A 22,525-nucleotide genomic window follows, 5' to 3' on the forward strand; every position below is an offset into this window, starting at 1 on the left:
AACAGAAGCATTTGAACATTGGGAGCATGTTCTTACTGGATTTCATCTGGAATTAGTCTTTATAAAAGCACAAAACTTGGTGTGATCTTGTTTAAATCTGATCTACATATAAGTATAAAACCCTTACATAGATTATTTATGAAGTTTCTTGTAATAAACATAACTTTTAATTAATGAAGTTCTTCAAACCTTAGTTTATTCTGAAAAGTAAAAAAAACAAAAATAACCCTTTAAAATTTAATCTTGTAAAAATTATGTAAAAAGATACAAATTTCTAGTTATAAAATAACAGTCCTGTTAGAACATGGTGCCTATAGTTAATACTAAATCATATATTTGAGCATTGCCGAGAGAGTAAATCTTAAAAGTTCTTATCACAAGAACATGAATTTGTAGCTATATGGTGATTGGAATAAGTAGACTTTTTTGTGGTGATCATTTTGTAATACAGTTGACCCTTGAACAATTCCGGTTTCAACTGCGAAGGCCCACTTATGTGCAGATTTTCTTGTAAATAGACTATGTGAACTTAAAATAATTGATATAGTGCTATAAATGTTACTTTTCTTATGCTTTTATTAATATTTTTCTAGATTGCTTTATTAAGAATACAGTATGTAATACATGTAACTTACAACATTCAATAACTAACTGTTTTGAGTAAGACTTCTGGCAGACTTCAGTAGCAGACTAGTAGGTAGATTTTGGGGGAGTCAGCAGTTACATGTATATTTCTGATCCATTGGGTTTTGACACAGTTAGCCCCCACCTTGTTCAAGAGCCAAGAAATTAGATGATTAGAAACTTCAATTTATGTGGTTGTAGTTTTTTAAGTATATTTTAATTAAAAATCAGATGACTGTTTTGATAATTCATTCATCTGTACACTTATGATGTGTGTACTTTTTTCTAAGTGTATTGTGTACATCAGTATAACAGTTTACAATTTTAAATGATGTAACCCTTATGGGTAATCACAGTTTACATAAAAATCTTTAGTTTTATTAGTTTCTTAGAACTGGAAATGTGAACTGATGATCATACCTGCTAGTTAACTTTAGAGTTGCTTGGTTTTCTTGTACTTTAATATTTGTTCTAGGAGTTCATAATACTTGCAATACAAAATGAAATCACCCTTTTAAGATTTGACTTGGGAATATGGTAAAAAATTGCTTTCTGATTTTTACTTTATGTTATTCCAAACTTTACTTCTACCATTAAGCATATCTTATCCATTATCTCTTCCCCTAAGAGAGACTTTTGTCCAGTCTGTTTTTCCTTTTTTCTGTACCCTAAGAGAGCTCTAGTACCTGCAAATAATAGAGAATTAAAAATGTTGCTTTAAAAATGTTGTTTCTTAAAATCAAGTCAGAATGTAGGATTTATTCCATTTTAACACTTTAACTTAGACCAGAAAGTGCATTTGAAATAAGAGTAAACAGACCCGCAAAGTGTTTATGAAGGGAATTGGTATAAAAAGTAGATAATATGCAGAAGACAATGTTTTTATTTTTTAAGTATTTAACCTTGTTTGACAAATACTTATTTCCCAATTCATGATTGTTTTAGTGATACTGTTTTCGTATGTTAAAAATGTTTTATTTTATAGCCTGTTACTTTTTAATAACTCTTTCATAATTTCTGGTGTACTCTAGGAAATGATGGCTGAGAAAGAACGAAGCAATATGGTTATAGCAAGGATGAAAGAACGGATTGGAACATTAGAAAAGGAACATAATGTGTTTCAAAACAAAATGCATGTCAGTTATCAAGAGACTCAACAAATGCAGATGAAGGTATATTTTTATTCTTTGCAATAAAAATGAATGAAATATCTGCATTCATTTAATTAGCAGATTTTAACTCTGCCTGCATTTGGGGCCATCCAGCTACAATGACTGGTTAAACTGACTCCTTGTACATAATAAGTAAGCAACTTTGGGAGGCTAGAAGCTGACACAGATAAATACTCCATTGCAATATAGTTAAGCTTTGGATGCTTGGAACAATGGTGATGAGAGAAGACAAGGCTGAAAAGGAAGACTTGTTAGAAGTGATAAGTAGATTGTGTTGAGTCTTAAAACAATTAGGCATTGTTAGGGAAGGAATGGGCACCAAGTGTAAGAGTTGTTACTTGCTGTGGTTCTGTAGTCTCATGGTGATAGTTCAGTGGGTCCATTTTTAATAAGTGTGCCCCAAGTGTTTCCAGTTTAGGCTATCCATTGATAACAATTTGTGAGAAACACAGTTAAGTAGTGTAGTTTTCGGAATCAGGTTTGGCATGAAGAAGAAAAGATTTACAGTGGTAAATAGAGGTCTTGACTTTAAAGAGGACCTTGTATACCTTGAGATTGGGGAGGAGTGTGTAAAGGAGTTTAAGCAACCACCTGGAGATTATAATTAATATTTTTTTTTTAAAGATTTATTTATTTATTTATTTATTTATACATGCACTGGGTACAGTCAGAAGCACTGGAGGGTGAGAGAATTCACCAGAGCCAGAGAGGGAAGCAGAGCAGGCAGAAGGACCGAAGTACACTGCTGAGGGGAGCAGCGGGCGGCAGGAGAGGTCTGTGCGCCATGTGGGACCCTCCTCTGGTGGCCGGGGAGCAGCCGGGGATCGAACCAGCGCCGCAGAGGCCGCGGGCAGCTTCGCAACCCAGCGCTCAACCGCTGCGCCACCGGGGAGGCCCTATAATTAATATTTTTACTAATAGTATGGAGAGTGCAACAAGGGATAGTTGGAAGGCTTTTGCAGGAATCAATGTTGGAGAGTAACATGAAATTTGAATGTTGAGTAGGAGGGAGGTGAGACCAAACTCTTAGTATATGGAACTGGGAGACAGTGGAGGAGGGAGGAAGAGAGGTAATAGAAGGATAACTCACGCCTAAGGTTTTAGTCCACATGACCTTCTGTTTCTTGTTCATGATTTCCACTTGTCTTCTGTCAGCATTTTTAAAAGTTTAAATCTTACTCTCTGTTTCATGTATCATCACTCCAGTTGGGTCTGGATCAATTTGTGTGTGTGTATTTCCTTTTTCTCCTCCCTTTTTCTTTAGATTGAAATATCTTTTTTACTGATAACAAGGTTTGGGTCAGCTTGTCAAGTGAATTTATAATACTCTTCTCTAATTGAATTTTGTGAAGTTAGTGATAGTTTGCAAAAAATTGCTTCCACTCTCTGCTAATCCTTCAATTTGGAAGCTTGTGTCATCACCTCAAACTGTAGGTGTAAAAAAATCAGACTCTTGATTTGCTCAGTAGTTTATGTTTCCCAGTATTTGAAGCATTATTATCCTTATGCTTGACTCCTTTTACTTCTCTCTCCCTTGCCCAGTATATAATTTGTCCTGAAGTTTTAAGTTTTTATTTCTAGTTACTTTTGCATTTTATTGTTACATGTCACCTTAGTTTATTATTTCATAGTAGTATAATTATGGCACCATCTTAATAGGTCTCTCATTTCCATTCCAACATGTGATTAGTGCCAGATTCTTGTTTGTAAAATATTACTATAATAATATGCTGAAAATTTAAAAAATACTTTTCACTATTGTCAAAGTCCCAATATTTTTCACAGAAACACCTCCAGTAACAAAAAAAGTGGATTAATCTGTTAGATTTTTATTCCATCCACTATTTTGCAGCTTTTATTTGACCCAGTCCTCCATTTTACCATCCCACGGCTATTTGAAGTACTCTCTTTCCCACTATTTGAAGAACTGATTGAAGGTTATTGAAAAACTGATTCTCCTAGTCTCAAGTGCTCTTTCTTAATTCCTCCTTACTGTTCATTTAAAAATTAGTGTAGTACTTGTAGAAATATGTTTTTATAGAGAATAAAAGGTGTTGAAGCGACTCATCATTTTTTTTTCCTTACTTGATTGTGTGTAGAGGTTAGGATATAGATTCCATGTGATAAATTTTCTGAAAAATAGAAATAAATACTTAATTTTTCTTAATTGAATAGGTTTATTAGACGTTATTACTAAAATTTTCACTTAGTAAGAACTATTTCTTCCTTATGTGAATAAAAGGTTCGGTGTTCTTTATCTTTTAATTCTGTGAATTTGAAATTTAAAATTAGAAGCCAGAATATTTTGACAAGTAGGTTTTTGTGTGGTGGTTTTGCCATCTATTTAGTTATGGTTTGATTTATAACTGAATATAAATGTATTGAACCTAATTTTAATTTCTAAACTTTTGATTGCTGAAATTTTTCATTAAAAATACTAATATAGGGCCTCCCCTGGTGGCGCAGTGGTTAAGCGCTGGGCTGCGAGGCTGCCTGCAGCCTCTGCAGCGCCAGTTCGTTCCCTGGCCGCCAGCGAGGGTCCCACAGAAAAAAACAAAACAAAAAAAAACTAATATAAATTTGAAATGTTCTAGGATCAAGACAGGCTTGATATATGAGTCTACTGGATAGAAAATAAGTTTTGAATTATCTTTTAGTTCTAAAAGATCTCCATATGTATTTATTTTGCATTTGCATTTCAAATATGATAGCAGCTAGCATCATTCTTGAATGCTGTGGTAACTTGTATTTACTTTGTATCCATTCCTGTCAAAATGTAATTTAGCCTGTAAATTTGTATGTATTTGAGAAGTATGGTCTAAACTTCATTCTATTGATTGCTTATGTATTCTCATCATAATAATGTTTCTTTAAAAAGTTAGCTTTGGCAGGCATTATTTTTTAAATCTTACATGTGTAAAATAATTTTAGTTTCAGCAAGTTCGTGAGCAGATGGAGGCAGAGATAGCTCATTTGAAGCAGGAAAATGGTATTTTGAGAGATGCTGTCAGCAACACTACAAACCAACTAGAAAACAAGTATGTTTCCAAAAGCTTTATTTTTAATTGAAGGCAGAGTGTATTCTTGAATCATTGAAAAATGTGCTTGATAGTAATTGGTATAGATGTTTCATTTTTACATTTGTTTCTAAAATGATTTAATTTTCAAAAGCAATTATCTTTTGCTGTATGAAAAAGTCTTCAGCTGAACTATTTGATAAATACTAGTGCCATCAGTGAAACAGTATACAAAGTTATAACTGAATTTATAACCTTAAAGCTATCTATTCACTTTAACAGTAGCTCTCAGACTTTTTTATTATGAAGAACGTCTGATACATTATAAAAACATGCTCTTTAGACCTAGCTCTAGAAGATTATGAACCGGTGGCTCTGAGGTGGGGCCTAGCAGTCTATATATTAAGACACATTCTTTGTGATAATGATATCAACTTATGCTGGGTCATACTTTGAGAAACATTGCCTTAAAGAAGACTAGTAAGATGCTTTCACAGAATAATATGAAGCTTATACTCTGACTGGTTTTAATAAATTCCTACTTCTGAGAGTAGTACGCATGAGTGTGTGTCATCCATTTTTCTTGATTTACTTTATAATGATTTTAGAACATGTGTAATTGTCATCAAAATGATTTGGGAATTGTACTCAACCAAGCTTTATTATTAGTGGTCATGTGTAGCATTCCTTTTCAGTTGGTTGTAAGTGAAATTACTAACTTTTCAAAGCTAATATAAATTATGTTTTGTTTATTCTTTATATGTATTTGTAATAATGAAAGATTCTAATTGGGTTACTGTTTTCAGGCAGTCTGCTGAACTAAATAAACTGCGCCAGGATTATGCTAGGTTGGTGAATGAACTGACTGAGAAAACAGGAAAGCTACAGCAAGAGGAAGTTCAAAAGAAGAATGCTGAACAAGCAGTTACTCAGTTGAAGGTCCTATATCCCCACATTTATTTATTATTTAATAAATAATGTTTAATTTATTGACCTAAATGTGTACCCAGGTTTGAGAAATGTAGTTTGATGATTAATGGGGTCCCATAGTCTAAGAGCTCTGCCTATGTCGACAAGTGTGCCCCCATGAAAGTCTTAAATATAGGCTTGAATTTAAAGCTAAAGATTTTTTGAAGGTAGGGAAAATGAAGTTAGCTGTCAACAGATGTAAACAGTAGAATTCATCTTACCTATGGGGCTTAGGGTATACATGTGTAAGATAAAAATCATGTAGTTAAAATTACCACTTATCCATAACTTGCATTTTTCAGTAGTCTATTTTTCTTCCATCATTGAAGTAGATTTTTCTTTGCTTGAACAAAGACCCAGTGTTCTAGTAGCTTTCACTTCGGCCATAACACATTTCCCTTGACACTGAATGGTACTTGGTACCATGACATGTCCATACTGTGAAAAAATGCATGGGATTGCTTAGGCCTATTGAGAGAAGTAAATCAATTATCTTGTGTATTACAGCATGTGCACACTGAGTAGAATTACCTCTTTTTCCTTTATTCGGAAGAGTTGGTTCATTTAAGTTAAATGTAGTACAGATTCCTATCTAGGTCGTTGATAAAATCATATACTAGTTCCAGAGTACGAGGGACTTAAAGGGCTTTGAGGATAATTGAATGTGAAAAATAATTCTTTTTTAATATTTGTCTCATGAGGTCACTTTACTGCTGGCATTTATAAACTTGGAAGTTCTGTATGGATATAGATAAATAGATAAATGACACTAAAGATTATAGTTATAATCGAAGGATTGTGCTATACTTCAAAATACTAGTTTTTGGCACCTGAGAGTTAGCGATAAAGAGAACATCCTATCTTTGGAAAATGTGATCGCTGAAGGAGAAAGAAGGGGAAACAGACTGCAGCTGAGTGGAGTATATATAGACATAGTAGCCGCAATACTGGGTCAGTAACACAAATACTGAGTTTCAGAAATACATAATCTAATCAGTGAATCCTGGGTATTTGAGGGTAGAAAGACTGGCTGGTAACATCTGTGCCTATTTCTTAGTTTGGGCATGTCTACCTATCTGATAGCATTTTTGTTTTAAAGATTTATTTATGCATACGAGAACTGGGGTTTAGGCCAGGGGTGTGGGGTGAGGATTCACCAGAAACAGAGTGGGGAGCAGAACAGGCAAATCTACCGAAATACACTACTGAGGGAAGCAGTGGGAGAGACAGGAGAGGTGTACTGCGCCATGTGGGTCAGCTCCCTGGCCGGGGATCAAACTCATGCTGCAGAGGCTGCAATAGCTTGATAGTGCTGAGACTTTAACCCCGTGCCACCAAGAAGGCCCCTATCTGATAGCAGTTTTATGATCCAAAAGTAAAGATAGAGGATGCTGTTTTTTAAATTGGAACCGTATGTTTATGCTGACTTATTCTTTCTCCAGGTTCAACTACAAGAAGCTGAGAGAAGATGGGAAGAAGTTCAGAGCTATATCAGGAAGAGAACTGCAGAGCATGAGGCAGCACAGCAAGGTAAGAGGAAGAGGTATTCATGTGTATACAATTCTGTGTGAATTTTCTCCCTTCCATATGTGAAGAAAATTTGATTTGGCAGTTTGGTTATATCTCAATAAAATTAGCATTAAAATTTCAGAGTACCTTTTTTTCTTTAACATTTCTTAGGATTTTAAAAATAGTCTCTAAACTAGTGTTTTCTGAAGCATTAAATTGCAGTCCATAATCCAGTAATGGAAAGCTTAGCTGTGTTTCTGTAGTTGTTTCCTTTTTGGTTCCTTGATGAACTCTTCATTTTTTGTTTCTAAGGACTCCCAGCGTTGTCAAGAGGTAAAACAGCAAGGGTATTTATTACCATTCCAAGTAGTTGGCTTGTAATTGCCTATTTAAAGGATAACTTTGACTACTCATTCTCAATTTGATGAATATAGTAGAGATAACAGAGTTTGTATTACATATATCAACACTACTCCGTTTATCCTACCAAAGAAGTAATAAACTAGTAAAATATGGTTTGAAACAATAGGCTTGAAGACACAGAGTTTTGACTCTTGAGACATTTGGTTTCCTCTGAATTTTTTTTTTCCCCTATAGGTTCAGTGTGTAAATATACCCAACATATTTTTCTTCAAGTTGAAATTTTTTTATCTGGTGAATATATAAATAGAATTAATAGTTCACATCCTGTGGTTTCTAAACATTTAACCATTGATGATCTCCATAAGATGCTGTTGTCTTTCATAGTTAACAGGCCTGATCTTCTTGCTTTCCTTTCTATTCACCAAAACTTGTCTTTTCAGAAATCTTGCCAGATGTTTTCTTTGTTTGCCTCTCCTGTTGCTGCTTCATTTGAAAGACATTATTTTCTAAGTACACAGTGGTTGCAATCTCATAATTCTTACAGACCAGGGATACCCAATTTGACTCTCTCTGTCTTAATTTAGATCCAGTTCTGAATTGCCTGTTCTTTCATTTCCAGTTTAAATCTTGAATGTATTTCCTTAACTTCTGGAGCTCTTTCTGTGTGTGTTCAATCATATGAACTAGATTTACATTATATGCTTTCCAGGCATTGTATCCATAATTCCAATTATAGATTCTCATTCAAACTGCCTGATGTCTTAACTGGGCTATAGAACTTTTTATACATTTTTGCCAAGCAATGCTGCCATTTTCTATCCTGAGGAAGGGGCTAGAAGTTCACATCACTTCATACTGAGTAATTCAATTGTTTGTGCAGCAGCCAGTCTTTCAAATTCATTTTTCATTGTCAGTTTCGAAAGTAGAATCCAGGACTGTCAGGTAGCTCAGATAATTCTTAGTAGGTTGTGTCTACTAAAGCCACAGCTGCTTCCCGCATATCAGGCTCTTTATAACTTTGTTCAGAATAGGGCAGCCCATACACCACAACCTCTTCAGCTACCAATCCCTTGCCCGCCATTCTTAGGTTAGCCTGAGTTTTATTTCCCAACATACTGGGAGGCCTTTTTTATATATTAAGTTTGTGTGTGTAATTTGTATTTCTATTAACATGTGGAGCTTATTTTTTAAATTAATAATTCATCAACTAAGCAAACAAATTTTGCCAAGAGTTTTCTATAAACTCGGTGTGCAAACTATGTAATATTAACAGTAAAACCTTACTCTGACCAGGACCATGTCTTTTGATTTTTCTTATTACAAAAAACAGGATGTCACACTCTCACGCTATTCCCACCTTTCCCATATTCTCCCTATGTGATTATGAACATTCATATCAACTTTCATTGTTTATATCATAATATTGTGTAACTACTGAGCCAGAGTAAATAAATAGTAAAACTGCCATTCTTAAAACAATTTTAAAAAATTCCTGGAGCTAATAATTGCTTTATGTTTTTAATTTACTTGATATTTGTTTAAAATTTTACCTATGGTTAAACTCTCCTTAACCCTTCTTCCTTTCCCAGCATCTAAATATATTAGATACTAGACACTGTTAGATTCTCAGATCTTTCTGGGAATATCTCTTCTGAAGTCTTTGACTCCTTACTGCAATACTTGTTGCTTTCTTGGTTAACAGCATAGCTGTCTTCCTGAGAGTTCTTTTAGTCTCTCTACCTGTATATTGGATACTGTTTTACCACCATATTTATTGCTTTTCCCCCTTTGTTTAATAAATATCTTTTAATTGCTTCATGAGAGTATGCCTTGAAGTACTTTTTGGAGGCTTTGTATATTTGAAAAATGTCTTTATTCTTTCTGTCTTCATGTTTAATTAGTGGTTTGGATGGTAGGGTTTTAGGTTGTACATAATTTTCCCTGTAGAATTTTAAAGGCATTATTCAGTGTTTTAACTCGTACTGTTTCGAGTAAGAAATATTATGTTCTTTTGAGTTCTAGTCCTGGATATGGCCATTCTGTGTTTAATTTTCAGAAATTCTTTTTTGAACTAATGTAGAACATTTGTGTTACATTCTGTTGTCATATTGTTAGGGAAGTAATATCGTACTTTTCTTAAAATATCAGAGCTATTCATATAAGTGTATATACAAATACCAATACACACATTATCTTCTCTTTTTCCCTACATTATATCTCTGTCTTTGCTGGACTTGGACTTGTTTACTTTATAGGGTTAGGAGGGGCAGCTCTCATGATACCGGGTGTTTCAACCTCCTGAACCTTACTATTTTTTTTTTTAAACAATTTCACATTCCTCTTCTGTGAACAAGTTAGTATTTATCTTTCTTTCATTTTATCTTGTTTTTAATTGCATTTATTTTCTGTTTGCATCATTTGTAGTTTGTGTTGGTTTTTCATTTTGTTTGTTGTTTTGGGGTCATCCTGGGAGGAGAAACAGACAGGAAAGTTTTACTTCATCTTTAAGCAGAACATTTATCATCCTTCAGCATCTTTCTCTGTTTTCCAGGAAGGAGAGTATAGAGAATTAACAAGAAATGCCCTTAATAGAGTACTTTTGGGGAAATAAAGAATGCTTTCAAGGAATGATGAAAGAGTTTTAAATATCCATATACATTCATTTCACACATATACTTTGTGCTATGCCTTGGGCATAACTGGATATAGGGAAAAGGTAATCTCTGATTTCAGACATCCCCCTCTCTGTGTGAGGAGATGAACTAATACTGTATGGCAGGTGCTGTGATAAAAGTACACATAGACTGCTCAGAGAATATGAAGGAAAGGAAGAAGAGAAGAGATTAAAGGAGGGCTTTCTAGAGTAGATAATGCCCACACTGGATATAATTAGCAGTGAACCGGGCAAAGGCAGAGACCTTGTAAAATGCAGTTTTTGTTACAGATTTACAGAGTAAATTTGTGGCCAAAGAAAATGAAGTACAGAGTCTGCATAGTAAGCTTACAGATACCTTGGTATCAAAACAACAGTTGGAGCAAAGACTAATGCAATTAATGGAATCAGAGCAAAAAAGGGTGAACAAAGAAGAGTCTCTACAAATGCAAGTTCAGGTATCTATGCTTTTTTTAAAATTAAAATTTCATTTGATTTTATCTGTGTAGAATAGAGAGCAAAGTCTACCTTATCTAATTCTGGAGTGGTGATAAATAATTACAATTCAGTTGTTGAGCAGTCGTCACAATAGAATGTGTTTGCTCATTGTTACACGCTTTGTAAGTTTAGGAACATCACAATACACTTTTCTATATTGTAAATTAACTCTCAGAATAGAATGCCTAGTCATTGTTTAAAATGATGCCTTTTGAAATCTTAGAATGATTTTCTAAGTATCAACATTTATTTGAACTCATTTGGTTCATATACATTGTTAACAGCATGCTTTTTCCTCCTCTTTGGTTGCTTTTTATGAAAGGATATTTTGGAGCAGAACGAGGCTTTGAAAGCTCAAATTCAGCAATTCCATTCCCAGATAGCAGCTCAGGTAATGGTGCTTTCTGATTGTTCATCATTGCTAATAGCTTCCTAGCTGTTTAAATAACCATCCAAGTGCCTGTTAAGTGCTAAACACTGGATTGGTAGTTGGGAGACTAGTCAGTGAATCAACAAGGATGATCCTGAGTGCTAAGCGCTCTGATAATTCTGTATAGTGCTGTGGGGAAACACTAAAAAGGAAAGCTCAATATAGTAATTGGGAGGTGATTAGAGCGTTTTACCATGGGAAGAAATAATACCATAATTCTGACATGAAACAAGAGAATTTTACCAAATGGTGTCAACAGTAGTGGTTATTATATTAAAACTGTTCACTATATATTGACTAGCCATAATAGAAAATCTTACATGCCTTCAGATGGTGGCATAATGCTCAGATTATATATGCAAAATAATAATTTCAAAATTTATATTTCAGTTTAGTGAGTGCTGGGCAAAGCTTCCAAAGTTTTGCAGGTGTCATTGTAATATCTGTTACTCTTTGGGAACAATGTTATGTAATATGATACATAACTACATCCTTTAGAATATAAATAATAAATCATTAAGAAGAAAGATAAAAACTTCAAGTACCTGTTTCCATTCTGTGAATTTCAATTCTTTAACCTTAATGTTGTAAATTGTAGAAGCATTAGTTTAGAATAGAAGTCTGACTTTTCTGTTTAAAATGTGGTTTTAACATTAAAAACTTACTTTTAAGGTTCAGGTAAGTTCAAACTCTCAAAGCATTCAGATCGCAAACATTTTTTTTATAATTGCTTTCTTTGTAGAAACTGTAGTCCAAAATTAATTAGCAAAGAAATATTTAATGTAGGAGAGAGTGTTATTGTATATATGGATTTATATGTATATGTAAATTAACTAAAATTAGATTGAGATCTAAAATTACCAACTGAGAGGTAACTACAAAACTTACTAGTAATTAAATACCCAGAGAACCTTTTAAGTACCTTTTAAAAATTAAAGATGAGCATGAGTTTTACCAAATGACTTTTCTTGTTAATCATGAACTATTACATTTCATTACTATAAGTTTTTAATGAGGAAATACTGCACAGAGATGAGAATGACATTCGTAGCTATTATTCCTATGTATTTGTTGTTATCAGAGATACAGTTTCCAGGCCTGTAAGTTTGTTTTACTTGAAATGTCTTTTGGAATTCCCTGATACTGGCTATTAGTGATTAAACTTGCTTTCAGAATAATAGCAATTACTTATTAAATGATCACTTATGGGTTAGATACTACCTTAACTTTATAAATATTCATTTCTTTTAAATTTTTAAAACTTTTGTGGTGATTGTTGTATAACTAATTAAACTTTTATGTTTACACTGTTTTTCTTTCTTAGACTTCCGCTTCAGTTCTAGCAGAAGAATTACATAAAGTGTAAGCCTGCCTTTCCATATTCTCTATACTTTCCTAGTTATCATTAACTGATGCTTGTCAGATACATTACCCTTATCATGTCACACTCTGACTTGTTCAGAAAAATACTCTCAAGGACATTGGGAGCAACTTAGTCACTGTACCCCACTCAGTGAGATGAGTCCTAAACATTACACAATCTATGTTTTTAATGACTTCACTGTAGAAAGAGTTTGGGAAAACTCATTTGGGCTTGAGAAGTTATTTGGAAGAGATCACTGATTTGGCACTAGGGGAAATAAATTAGTTTTTGTGTCTAATGAGTAGTTGTAGCTACTTAACTAAATGGTAGTGTGCCCAAAACAAAGTTCTGTGATTATGTATATTGCATAACTTGAATACATACGGCTCATTCAAATTTAAAAGACCTGAAATCTGTTACTGACATTGCCAGCCTTGAAGTATAATTTATATATATATTAGCGTATGATCTAGACATTTGAAATAGGAGTATGTTTTTAAAGAGTTGTTGTAATGTATATGACAATATTAAACTGAAAGATCTATAGAAGTGAAAGGTATAGTTATATGAGAGTAAGGCTGACCATAATTAAGACTTACTTTTTTGATTTCTGACTTGATTTGTAAATGTTTATTGAACGTACAAATATATTTCCTATTGAAGGATTGCAGAAAAGGATAAGCAGATAAAACAGACTGAAGATTCTTTAGCAAATGAACATGATCATTTAGCAAGTAAAGAGGAAGAACTTAAGGTACAGTAATTCTTATAAATGACTACAGTATTATATAGAAGCTGAATTACACTGATTTAGTAAGTAGTACAAATGTCTATAAATAATGGAAAGTACTCTAGAATTCATGTGAAAAGTGTCTATTTTCTATAGAGAATCCTCTAGCTCTTGAAGAAGAAAAGTTCAAAGGGTTTTTCTTCATGATAAAATTCACAATTATTTGGGGAATATATAAAAAAAAAAAAAATCAACCAGACAAAAAAAAAAAAAAAACACTAAAACAAAAAACCCCACAAACAAAAAACCTGGAATTGATGGTTTCTTTCTGATTTAAAATACTGTAATTTGAACCTTTGCTTAGGTAGAAGATATGCTTTACAAACTCATAGTCAATTATTTTAAAATATTTCTAATACTGTTTTTTCTTGTTATAGGATATACAGAATATGAATTTCTTATTAAAAGCTGAAGTGCAAAAGTTACAGGCCCTAGCAAATGAACAGGTAGCTCTTTATTTTTGAGCATTTTCTGTAGAATTTATTTGGTTTATGTTTATTTTTATTGGTATTGTATACCCTAAATTTTATTCTTATAAATAGTAAATATAATAACTTGTGTTGACTGATGGTATTTTGTTGGAAAAATCTCTTCTCTTTGACCAAGACTGTTAAAATCCATATAGATGTTACCATTTTCATATTGAAACTGATACTGGGCAAAACCAGGGGGGTACCCAAAGAACCCACACTGTTACAAATGATAACCTTTTAATCATTTTTAATCAGTAGGAGGTTTAAAGGGAATAAAGAGGAGTAGGGGAGAGAAGGATTTCAAAACACGAATTCCCTGTCAAACTTTGAGATTACCCATACCCTTCTGGGCAAAAGCCCAGTTAAATAAGAGTGCGGCCGCTTAGGCACAAAAGCATATCCACCAGGAGAACAAATCAAAGGTACCTCCTGGCAAAGAATGTAAGCAAGAAGTCTGGACAGAAGGAAAGAACCAAAGTTCAGAATGTATCACACAAACTGAATCCACCATAGTCACGACAGCATCTGCCATAGTCTGTACAGATTGGGTTGTTAGAAATGTCTGATCCTACTTTAACTTTATTCCAGATATATGAAAACATAACTTGAATATGTTAAGTGAAAGAGGTTTTGAGTGCTTCATGAGAAATGATATAATTCTCTTCTGATTCCAAACACAGGCTGCTGCTGCACATGAACTGGAGAAAATGCAAAAAAGGTGATTGAAGTATTGCTGTACATAGAGTCATTCATATATTTATGTTTAAGTATAATTGCAGGGAATGTTGTTGGTTATAGCTGACAGTTGTACACTGATTTATGTAAACTTTCTAAATATGTCAAGTATTTTATTTGATTCCCCCCCCCCCACAGTGTTCATGTTAAGGATGATAAAATAAGATTGCTTGAAGAGCAGCTACAGTGTGAAATTTCAAACAAAATGGAAGAATTTAAGGTGTGTGATTAAAGTTGTCAACTTACCTTCCTTATGTCATCCTTGTATGGTTGAGGTGCATTAACAAATACTATTTATGTATGTACTCGGTCTGAAACAGTGTTCCTGTAGTTAATTTGGGGACTCGAATGAATTTTATCATAGACTTATTACTTAGATTTCCCTTATCTGTTCTTATAATAAGCTTTTAAGATTTATTTTGCCGCAACCTTTTCTCCACTCTTTGTAGTTAATAGTATGTGATATGATATGTTGTTGGGGGCTTAGTAGAAACTATGGTTTCAGAGATAGATCATTATACAGTAATCCTACAATAAAACTGTAGACCTACTCTTTTTTATGGTCATGGACAACCAACTTGAGTATTTTCTAGTATTCAGGTAGTCGGGGTACAAACTCTACAGGTCAAAAAGATTAGCATTTTCTTTTCTTGAATAGGAATCCTGTGAGTATTTATTTGTAAATTCAGGGTTTCCCAGAATCCATTGGCAAAAATTGTCAACTGTTTGAAAAATCACATGAAATATTTCCAAGCACAGTATTAACACTGTGTTGGGATTAGCCATAAGACTGAATTAGGGGGCTCAGTAGAAACTACGGTTTTAGAGATAAATCATTATACAATAATCTTACACTAATACTGCAAACCTGTATTCTGGAAAACATTCACTGAAATTGTGGAAGGTGAAACCACTTGATTTGCATTCTTACATCAAATATATAATTCACCTGTCATGTTATGAGTACTGAAAGCAATAATACGGGTGTGATTTTTCAAAATCCCACTCAGATGATTACACTACTACCATTTCTTAATAAAACAGTGAATTGATATTCTTTCTTCCAGATTTTAAATGACCAAAACAAAGCATTACAACTAGAAGTTCAGAAGCTACAGATTCTTGTTTCTGAACAGGTAAGATTTCATGAATTATGAGGTAGAAATTTCCAGTATATAACAAGATCTGATTCTTCCTTTTTTTTAAAGATTGATTTATTTATGCATACCAGAACTGGGGTATAAGCCAGAGGTGCAGGGGGTGAGAGGATTTACCGGAAAGAGTGGGGAACAAGTAGAACAGGCAGATCTACTGAAATACACTGCTGAGGAGAGTAGCAGGGGAGGCAGGATAGGTCTGCTGTGTCATGTGGGTTGCTCCGAGGCCAGCCTGAGATCGAACTCGTGCTGTAGTTGCTGGCAATAGCTTGATAGCGTTGTCTTTAACCCCTGCACCACTAGGGAGGCCCAAGATCTGATTCTTAAATAGTAACCAACTCATTAATTTTGAGAAATTTTGCTTAAACTTAGAAGTCTTTTATTTTTTTATTTTTTATTTTTAGATTATTTTTATTTTTTATTTTTTAAAGGTTAACAAAAAGTTTATTTACCAGGAAAGAGGAATGAGGAAATGTACAACTCAGGGAGAAAAGAGCGAGATAAATTCTTAAATGTGTCCTACCCGTTCTGCTGACCTGGAATCACAAATGACCTGCCAAGACCAAACCTGCCTGGCCAAGAGCATGAGCCAAGTGTGCCCAACCCTACTAACATGGCTGGTTTTTATTTACAAACAGAGAAAATGGCTGCTTAACTCCGTCCTTGGTTCTTCGCCACTTCCTTTTGGGGATCCTAGGATTTGTAGTTCCCGATGTCTTGATGGTGTGGGGGTTCGCATCCACGAAGCCTATATAGAATTAGCTTCACTTTTTGCCATCATTTCCATGGTGTTGAAGATCAAATGTATGGATGCTGGGTATAGTCTCAGATGAAAATTTTTCTCAGGGTTCCCCTTGGAAAGCAAACCAGTCTCTCCAGGTATTGTCCATTGTGGAAAGCAAAAGTCCTCCATTCCTGGGAAATAGTTTATCAGCCCAAGCCCAAAAAAAAAACCCAAAAAACAAAAAAAAACATCTGGAGGCATTAGCCAAAACAAGACAGCAAAGATAGCAAATCACAGGAAAAATATTAAAATTGATTCAACTTAACGCAAAAACAGTCTTTCAACCTTGATCCCAAATTGTTTCAACAGCGTAGCGAAAGTTTGCAAACCAAATCTACTTTTAAAACCATGTTACCTATTTTTGTATAAAATCACAGGTTAGAATAACTAAACTGCAATTTCAGTATTACAGTGTTGACTCTTACTTAGGTTTTAACAAAAAGCCTGAATCTTTAAAAATATTTTAACTTTGTTCTGTGTTAGAAATGTTATCTTCTGTCATTAGACAAGAATAAAACCACTAACCTTCAATTTTTCTTGATGATATGATACCCTAAGGATTGGTATTAGAATAAAATTCCCCATCATATTTAATACACCTATCATATTTTTAAAAGTCCTCTGATAATTATTGAGCCAGCCTTCTATCAATATTTACTTTTAGGTTTTGTGTGTACTTTAGACATTTTTTTAAAACAGTTTTTACCATGGGATGGATTTTTCAAAAATGAAGAACAGTTTTTTTCTTTTTGGAGAACAGAAGCCATTTTTTATATCACAGATTGAAATGAATAATAATTTTATCAAGAACAGTTAACTGAGGGTCTCCCTGATGGCACAGGGGTTAAAGTCTCAGCACTATTAAGCTATCACCAGCCACTTTGGCCTGAGTTTGTTCCCAGGCCAGGGAGCTGACCCACATGACACAGCAGACCTCTCCTGTCTCACCCCACAACTCTGTCCTACATCCCAGTTCTTGTATGCATAAATAAATAAATACAGACAAATGTTTTTTTTTAAAAAAGAACAATTAACTGAACAAAACTTTATAGCCACATTTTTTGATTGATTTAAAAGAATTATTTGATGAGAGAGGAAATTCATTTTGTGTTACTAAAATTTTTCTATGTGGTAATTTTTAAATTTTTCTTGTTCTGAAAGCTTCATTTTTTTTTTTTTTTTTTTTAAGTAATCTAGAAGGCATGTAATGGTGATTTTAAGTTTTTGGTTGTAGTTGTGAATTTTTTCTCGTCTTGGTAGGCCAAAGAACCATCTTACTGACTTTTCCACTGGTCATTTTTATTGTTATTGTTAGTGAAAGAAGACATAAAGATTAGTATAATTTTAATTTCTTTCATATCCACCTTTCTTTAACCCCTTCTTAGCCAGCAGCCAGAATTCCAAGTGACAGTTGAGAGATGAACAGTTTAGTTATGTAAAAAAATTTAGTTCTTTTGCCCCATGGATTTTTATACTGGAGGATAATATTGAGCTTGCTGAAACATTAATCAAAAATGGTACCAAGTTGTTGTTTCTTCTGGTGTAGGAAGCAGAAAAATAGCAAATACCAGGTAATGTCACCTATTTGTACACTGAAAGGAATGCTCCATTTGGGTGTAGGCCTATAGATAGATGATGCAAATAAATGAGCTACAAAGATCTCATTTATTCAGAATAAAATAAAACTTTATTGGGGGAAGTGTTCTAAGGTTTCCTGTTTTATTATCTTGACTTTTTTAATCAAACGACAGGATGACTTTATTTACTCTTGATTTTTATGAGTCAGTGTTCAGCATTATTAAATAATAACTGCAGGAATAGTAAGCTGCTTTTTTCTTTTTTTTGCCTTGCCGTCTGGCATTATATTGCAGGAAAATTTATTATTATATGAGATGTGATTTTGAAAATCAGCCAATAGAAAAAAGTAGGATTGACCAGTAACATATATTTAAAGGAAAAAAAAAAAAAAACTGTTGACTCAGTGCTAGGCTGGGTCATTTTTGTACGACTGAATATTCCGAGCAATTGACTAAGAATACTTGTGAGACTATGACTTTATTAAAGGTAATTTTACAACTTTAATATTTGCTAACACTATGCTATATGCTGAGACTAGAGAGATGTATGAAGCTTGGTTCTTACCATCCCTTCAAACCTGATTTTGAAAAATGGCCATAAACTTGGCAGACAGTTAAGGAGCAAGCCAGGCTGAAGGAAAACAGTGTTAAAAGTCATGACAGTGTGTGGCAAAATTGATATATTTGTAGAACTGCAAATAATGCGGTGTAAGGAATAGAGAAGGATTTGTTAGGGCCTATTCATGAAGGACTTTGTATGCTCTGTAAGAACCATGAACTTGATCTAACATATAGGTAAGTCATTGAAGAGTGTTGCAAGGATGAATAGCCTTTTAGAAAGATCATTCTGGTAATGATAAGATGTTTGAATTTATGTGGGAAAGAAATATGTAGGACTGAAATTAAAATATAACTAAATGATTAAAGTGCAGATGAGTTGAACTTAATTTTTTGTGTGAGTTGGCAGTCATCAGGAAATAAAGGACAAAAGTATCTCAATGGACACTTTTTAAGTTGCTGCATGATTGGGTATTACTCATTTTAAAAACCTGATTTAATGTATTTTGATGACTCCTGTCTACTTTCTGATAGTTTGAAAATTCTTTCCCCATTGGAAAATTCTTAACAAAATTACCCTAGACTAAAGGTAGCAAGAAGAATTAGGGTATTGTGATATTTGAGATGACTGACTAAAAGTGATACCCTAAATTCAGTGAAAAGGAGTTAATTTTAGAAATATCTAAGAAGTGGAATCTTAGAATTTTGACTTGTCAATGAAATGTTAATAGCATTTGTGAAAAATGGTTGTGATAAAAGTGGAAAAAACTAAACTAGCAAAATTAGGAGAGAACAGATAGGGAATGGTATGAGTAGAAGAGAACGTTCAAACCTGTTTTTTAGGCAGTTTAGCTGCCCGAAGACCTCGGAATGTCAGGGAGAACAACCTGGTTCTGAACTCACAATAAATTATAATAGTGGGGACTTTTGTGTCTATTTGTGTGGGGATTCTAACAGGGTTAAAGGTGGGGGTTAACTTATATTTTGTGCTTTACAAGGAGGATGTCAAGTGTTGATCTTCAATTTTCAGTCTTGGTCTGCTTAGTGGTTATATAATATACGTTAAAAATGTGTTGAGTTTTATATAGGATTTGTCTACTTAACTAAGATACATATTATACCCTAATTTAATAAATTTAAAAAGGGGGGAAAAAAGGAATGCCTTAGAGCCTTAGATTTTTTAACTTTGAAGAACTGAATTGATAAAAAGAAAATAAGGCTGATTTTTTACTTACCTTCAAAATTTTTCTTCTGTAGTAACTAAAACATTAATCATGTGGTACTAATTCATTTTGCCAGTCAATTTTTCTGTTACTTTGTGTGGCAGCTTCTCTTGTTTTCCATTTATTAAGTCCTCAAGCGTGGACCATCTTCCTAAATTTTGTATCTAATTAAAACTAAACAATTTTCAAAGATTTTTATTTATAAACTAGTTTTACCTAATGGAAAATTGGTAAAATTAAACCTTTTTTTGGTGATTTTTTTATTTTAGCCTAATAAAGATGTTGTGGAACAAATGGAAAAATGGTAAGAGTTTATGATTTTCTTTCTGTAATTGTTAATGACTTGTTTCGGCTAATTTTAAGATGACAGAATTATTAACTACATTAATCTAAATTCTTAATTCTTTTTGTCTTTCATGATTTAAGAGGGTAGTATGCCACTGATTGATTTTGGTTTGACATTGCTTTAGGTTTGTGGAAGTTGTTTGGCAACTTTTTATTTGTTTAGGCTAACATGTAAGCATGAGTTACTTGAATCCAATTTACATACACACTGGTAAAGAGGAAGTACCCTTCACCCATGATCAAATATCTGTAGAAATCTTCCTATAATTAAGAATTTATAAGAGACAGTGGACATGGGAGTTGATCCCTTTAAATGTCTAGGAATCAACATTCTTTGATGCTTTGAAAAATAGTTCACATGTATGTTCTAAATTTGTAATTTTAGCATTCAAGAAAAAGATGAGAAGTTGAAGACTGTGGAAGAATTACTTGAAACTGGACTTATCCAGGTGGCCACTAAAGAGGAAGAACTGAATGTAAAGCATTTTGTAGATTTGTTTTTTCTGCTTTTCAGTGAACATGAAGGGGTTTTACTGTAATTTGTATAAGATTTTTTCCCCAGGGCCTCCCCGGTGGTGCAGCAGTTGAGCACTGGGTTGCGAAGCTGCCTGCAACCTCTGCAGCGCCGGTTCGATCCCTGGCCACCAGGGTAGGGATCCACATGGCGTGCAGACCTTTCCTGCTGCCTGCTGCTCCCCTCAGCAGTGTATTTCTTCTGTCTGCCTGTTCTGTTCTCCGCTCTGTCTCTGGTGAATTCTCTCACCCTCCTGTGCTTCTGACTGTACCCAGTGCTTGTATAAATAAATAAATCTTTAAAAAAAAAAAAAAGATTTTTTCCCCCCATAGTTTTTATTACTTTTTAATTTTTTTTAAAGATTTATTTATTTATGCATACAAGAGCTGGGGTACAGGCCAGAGGTGCAGGGGAGGGGCGAGAGGATTCACCAAAGAGAGTGGGGGGCAGAACAGGCAGATCTACTGAAATACACTGCTGAGGGGAGCAGCTGGGGAAGCAGGAGAGGTCTGCTGTGCCTTTTGGGTTAGCTCCCTGGCCAGGGATTGAACTCGTGCTGAGACTTGACCCCTTGAACCACCAGGGAGGCCCTCCCCATAGTTTTTAAAGTTAATATTACTCACATTTTGTGAATTTGTCTTTTTTCATCAAACTTCAGGTTTTATTAGAAATACAAAAAAAGGGTAGTTAAATGATGCATGGTTTAATGAAGTAGATAATCTGTTGTTATGGTTTGTAATGTATGCTTCCCCGTGGATACCCAGTTATAACTGGATGATAACTGCCATGCTTCTTAAGTTCTTGAAATAGTATTGGAAGTCAGAGAAAGGAGATACAGTTCTACTGTATGATTTTCACTATCCTTAAGAAACTTTACTAAGATGTAGTTGCTGGAAGACATAAGTTAAAAGATGTGTTTGAATGCAGGGAGAGAAATGAAAAATGGTATACTGTGTAGTTTTGAGGTTGTGGAAGTATAAATTCTTGGGATGATTAAGTTAAAAATCCATTTGACTGGCTATATAAGTAACAGAATTGTAGACATATGGAACAAGTATGATTTCTGGGCCTTGCAAAGAAGCTAAAAAAAAATGAGACTATAACTGTTTTGAACGTAACTTTTTTGTGAAAATAAAAGTATTTTGATGTATGTTTTTTAAAAAGGCAATAAGAACTGAAAATTCATCTTTAACAAAAGAAGTTCAAGACCTAAAGGCTAAGCAAAATGATCAGGTAATATATTTCATAGATCCTTCACCCATTCTCTTTTTTTTTTTTTTTTCACCCATTCTCTTTTAAAACAGTAGACAAACCTATTATATTTGAAATTAAGTTTGTTGTTTGTCTGTTCCTCCCTTCTCCAAAGTGGAATTTTTCGATAATAGTTTTTATTCTTGAATGATTAGTGACTTGATATCAGTAATAGAGGCTGTGATTTACTAATATCATTGCTTCTAATACTACAGTGATAAAAGGTTTTGTGCATGTGAATATAAACTAAGAGTAATAGTAAGAGAGACTACCTGAAATAAGGCGATTTTCTCGTAATTATTTTTTTCTTTATCTGGTTAGAAGGATTATTCAGTAATTTTAATGCCTATCTGTTGAGTTATCTTTTGGTCTGCATTTACATAAATAGCTTTAAAGCTGCTTACTTTCAATGCTTTCATGATTTTGACATTTAAAAAAAAAAAACAGAAAAGTGTTCCTAGGTTTACTTTTTCCATTTGGATTTTTGTGTAGTCAAATATTTATGGTCACTCATTTTCCT

The 22,525-nt window shown here is 33.7% G+C and overlaps 1 protein-coding gene and 1 pseudogene across 2 annotated transcripts in view; one reads left to right on the forward strand and one right to left on the reverse strand.

Annotated features, from left to right (window-relative positions):
* Positions 1-22,525, forward strand: part of KTN1 (kinectin 1) — a gene marked incomplete at its 3' end in the record, with an annotated part of 75,524 nt that overhangs the window by 11,009 nt on the left and 41,990 nt on the right. Inside the window, exons 6-20 of the mRNA XM_084240278.1 lie at positions 1,656-1,796; positions 4,728-4,834; positions 5,620-5,752; positions 7,225-7,312; positions 10,599-10,765; positions 11,128-11,196; positions 12,560-12,597; positions 13,262-13,352; positions 13,766-13,834; positions 14,542-14,579; positions 14,735-14,816; positions 15,664-15,732; positions 20,165-20,199; positions 20,626-20,716; positions 21,919-21,987. Of these exons, the coding sequence (XP_084096404.1) occupies positions 1,656-1,796; positions 4,728-4,834; positions 5,620-5,752; positions 7,225-7,312; positions 10,599-10,765; positions 11,128-11,196; positions 12,560-12,597; positions 13,262-13,352; positions 13,766-13,834; positions 14,542-14,579; positions 14,735-14,816; positions 15,664-15,732; positions 20,165-20,199; positions 20,626-20,716; positions 21,919-21,987 (1,287 nt within the window). The remainder of the gene's footprint in view (positions 1-1,655; positions 1,797-4,727; positions 4,835-5,619; positions 5,753-7,224; positions 7,313-10,598; positions 10,766-11,127; positions 11,197-12,559; positions 12,598-13,261; positions 13,353-13,765; positions 13,835-14,541; positions 14,580-14,734; positions 14,817-15,663; positions 15,733-20,164; positions 20,200-20,625; positions 20,717-21,918; positions 21,988-22,525) is intronic.
* Positions 8,091-8,735, reverse strand: LOC311175664 (pre-mRNA-splicing factor SPF27-like; annotated as a pseudogene). Its single transcript has one exon. The product of its transcript is annotated as a pre-mRNA-splicing factor SPF27-like (transcript).

The sequence above is a fragment of the Talpa europaea genome, assembly GCF_964194135.1.
Source record: "Talpa europaea genome assembly, chromosome: 8".
Classification (NCBI taxonomy): domain Eukaryota; kingdom Metazoa; phylum Chordata; class Mammalia; order Eulipotyphla; family Talpidae; genus Talpa; species Talpa europaea.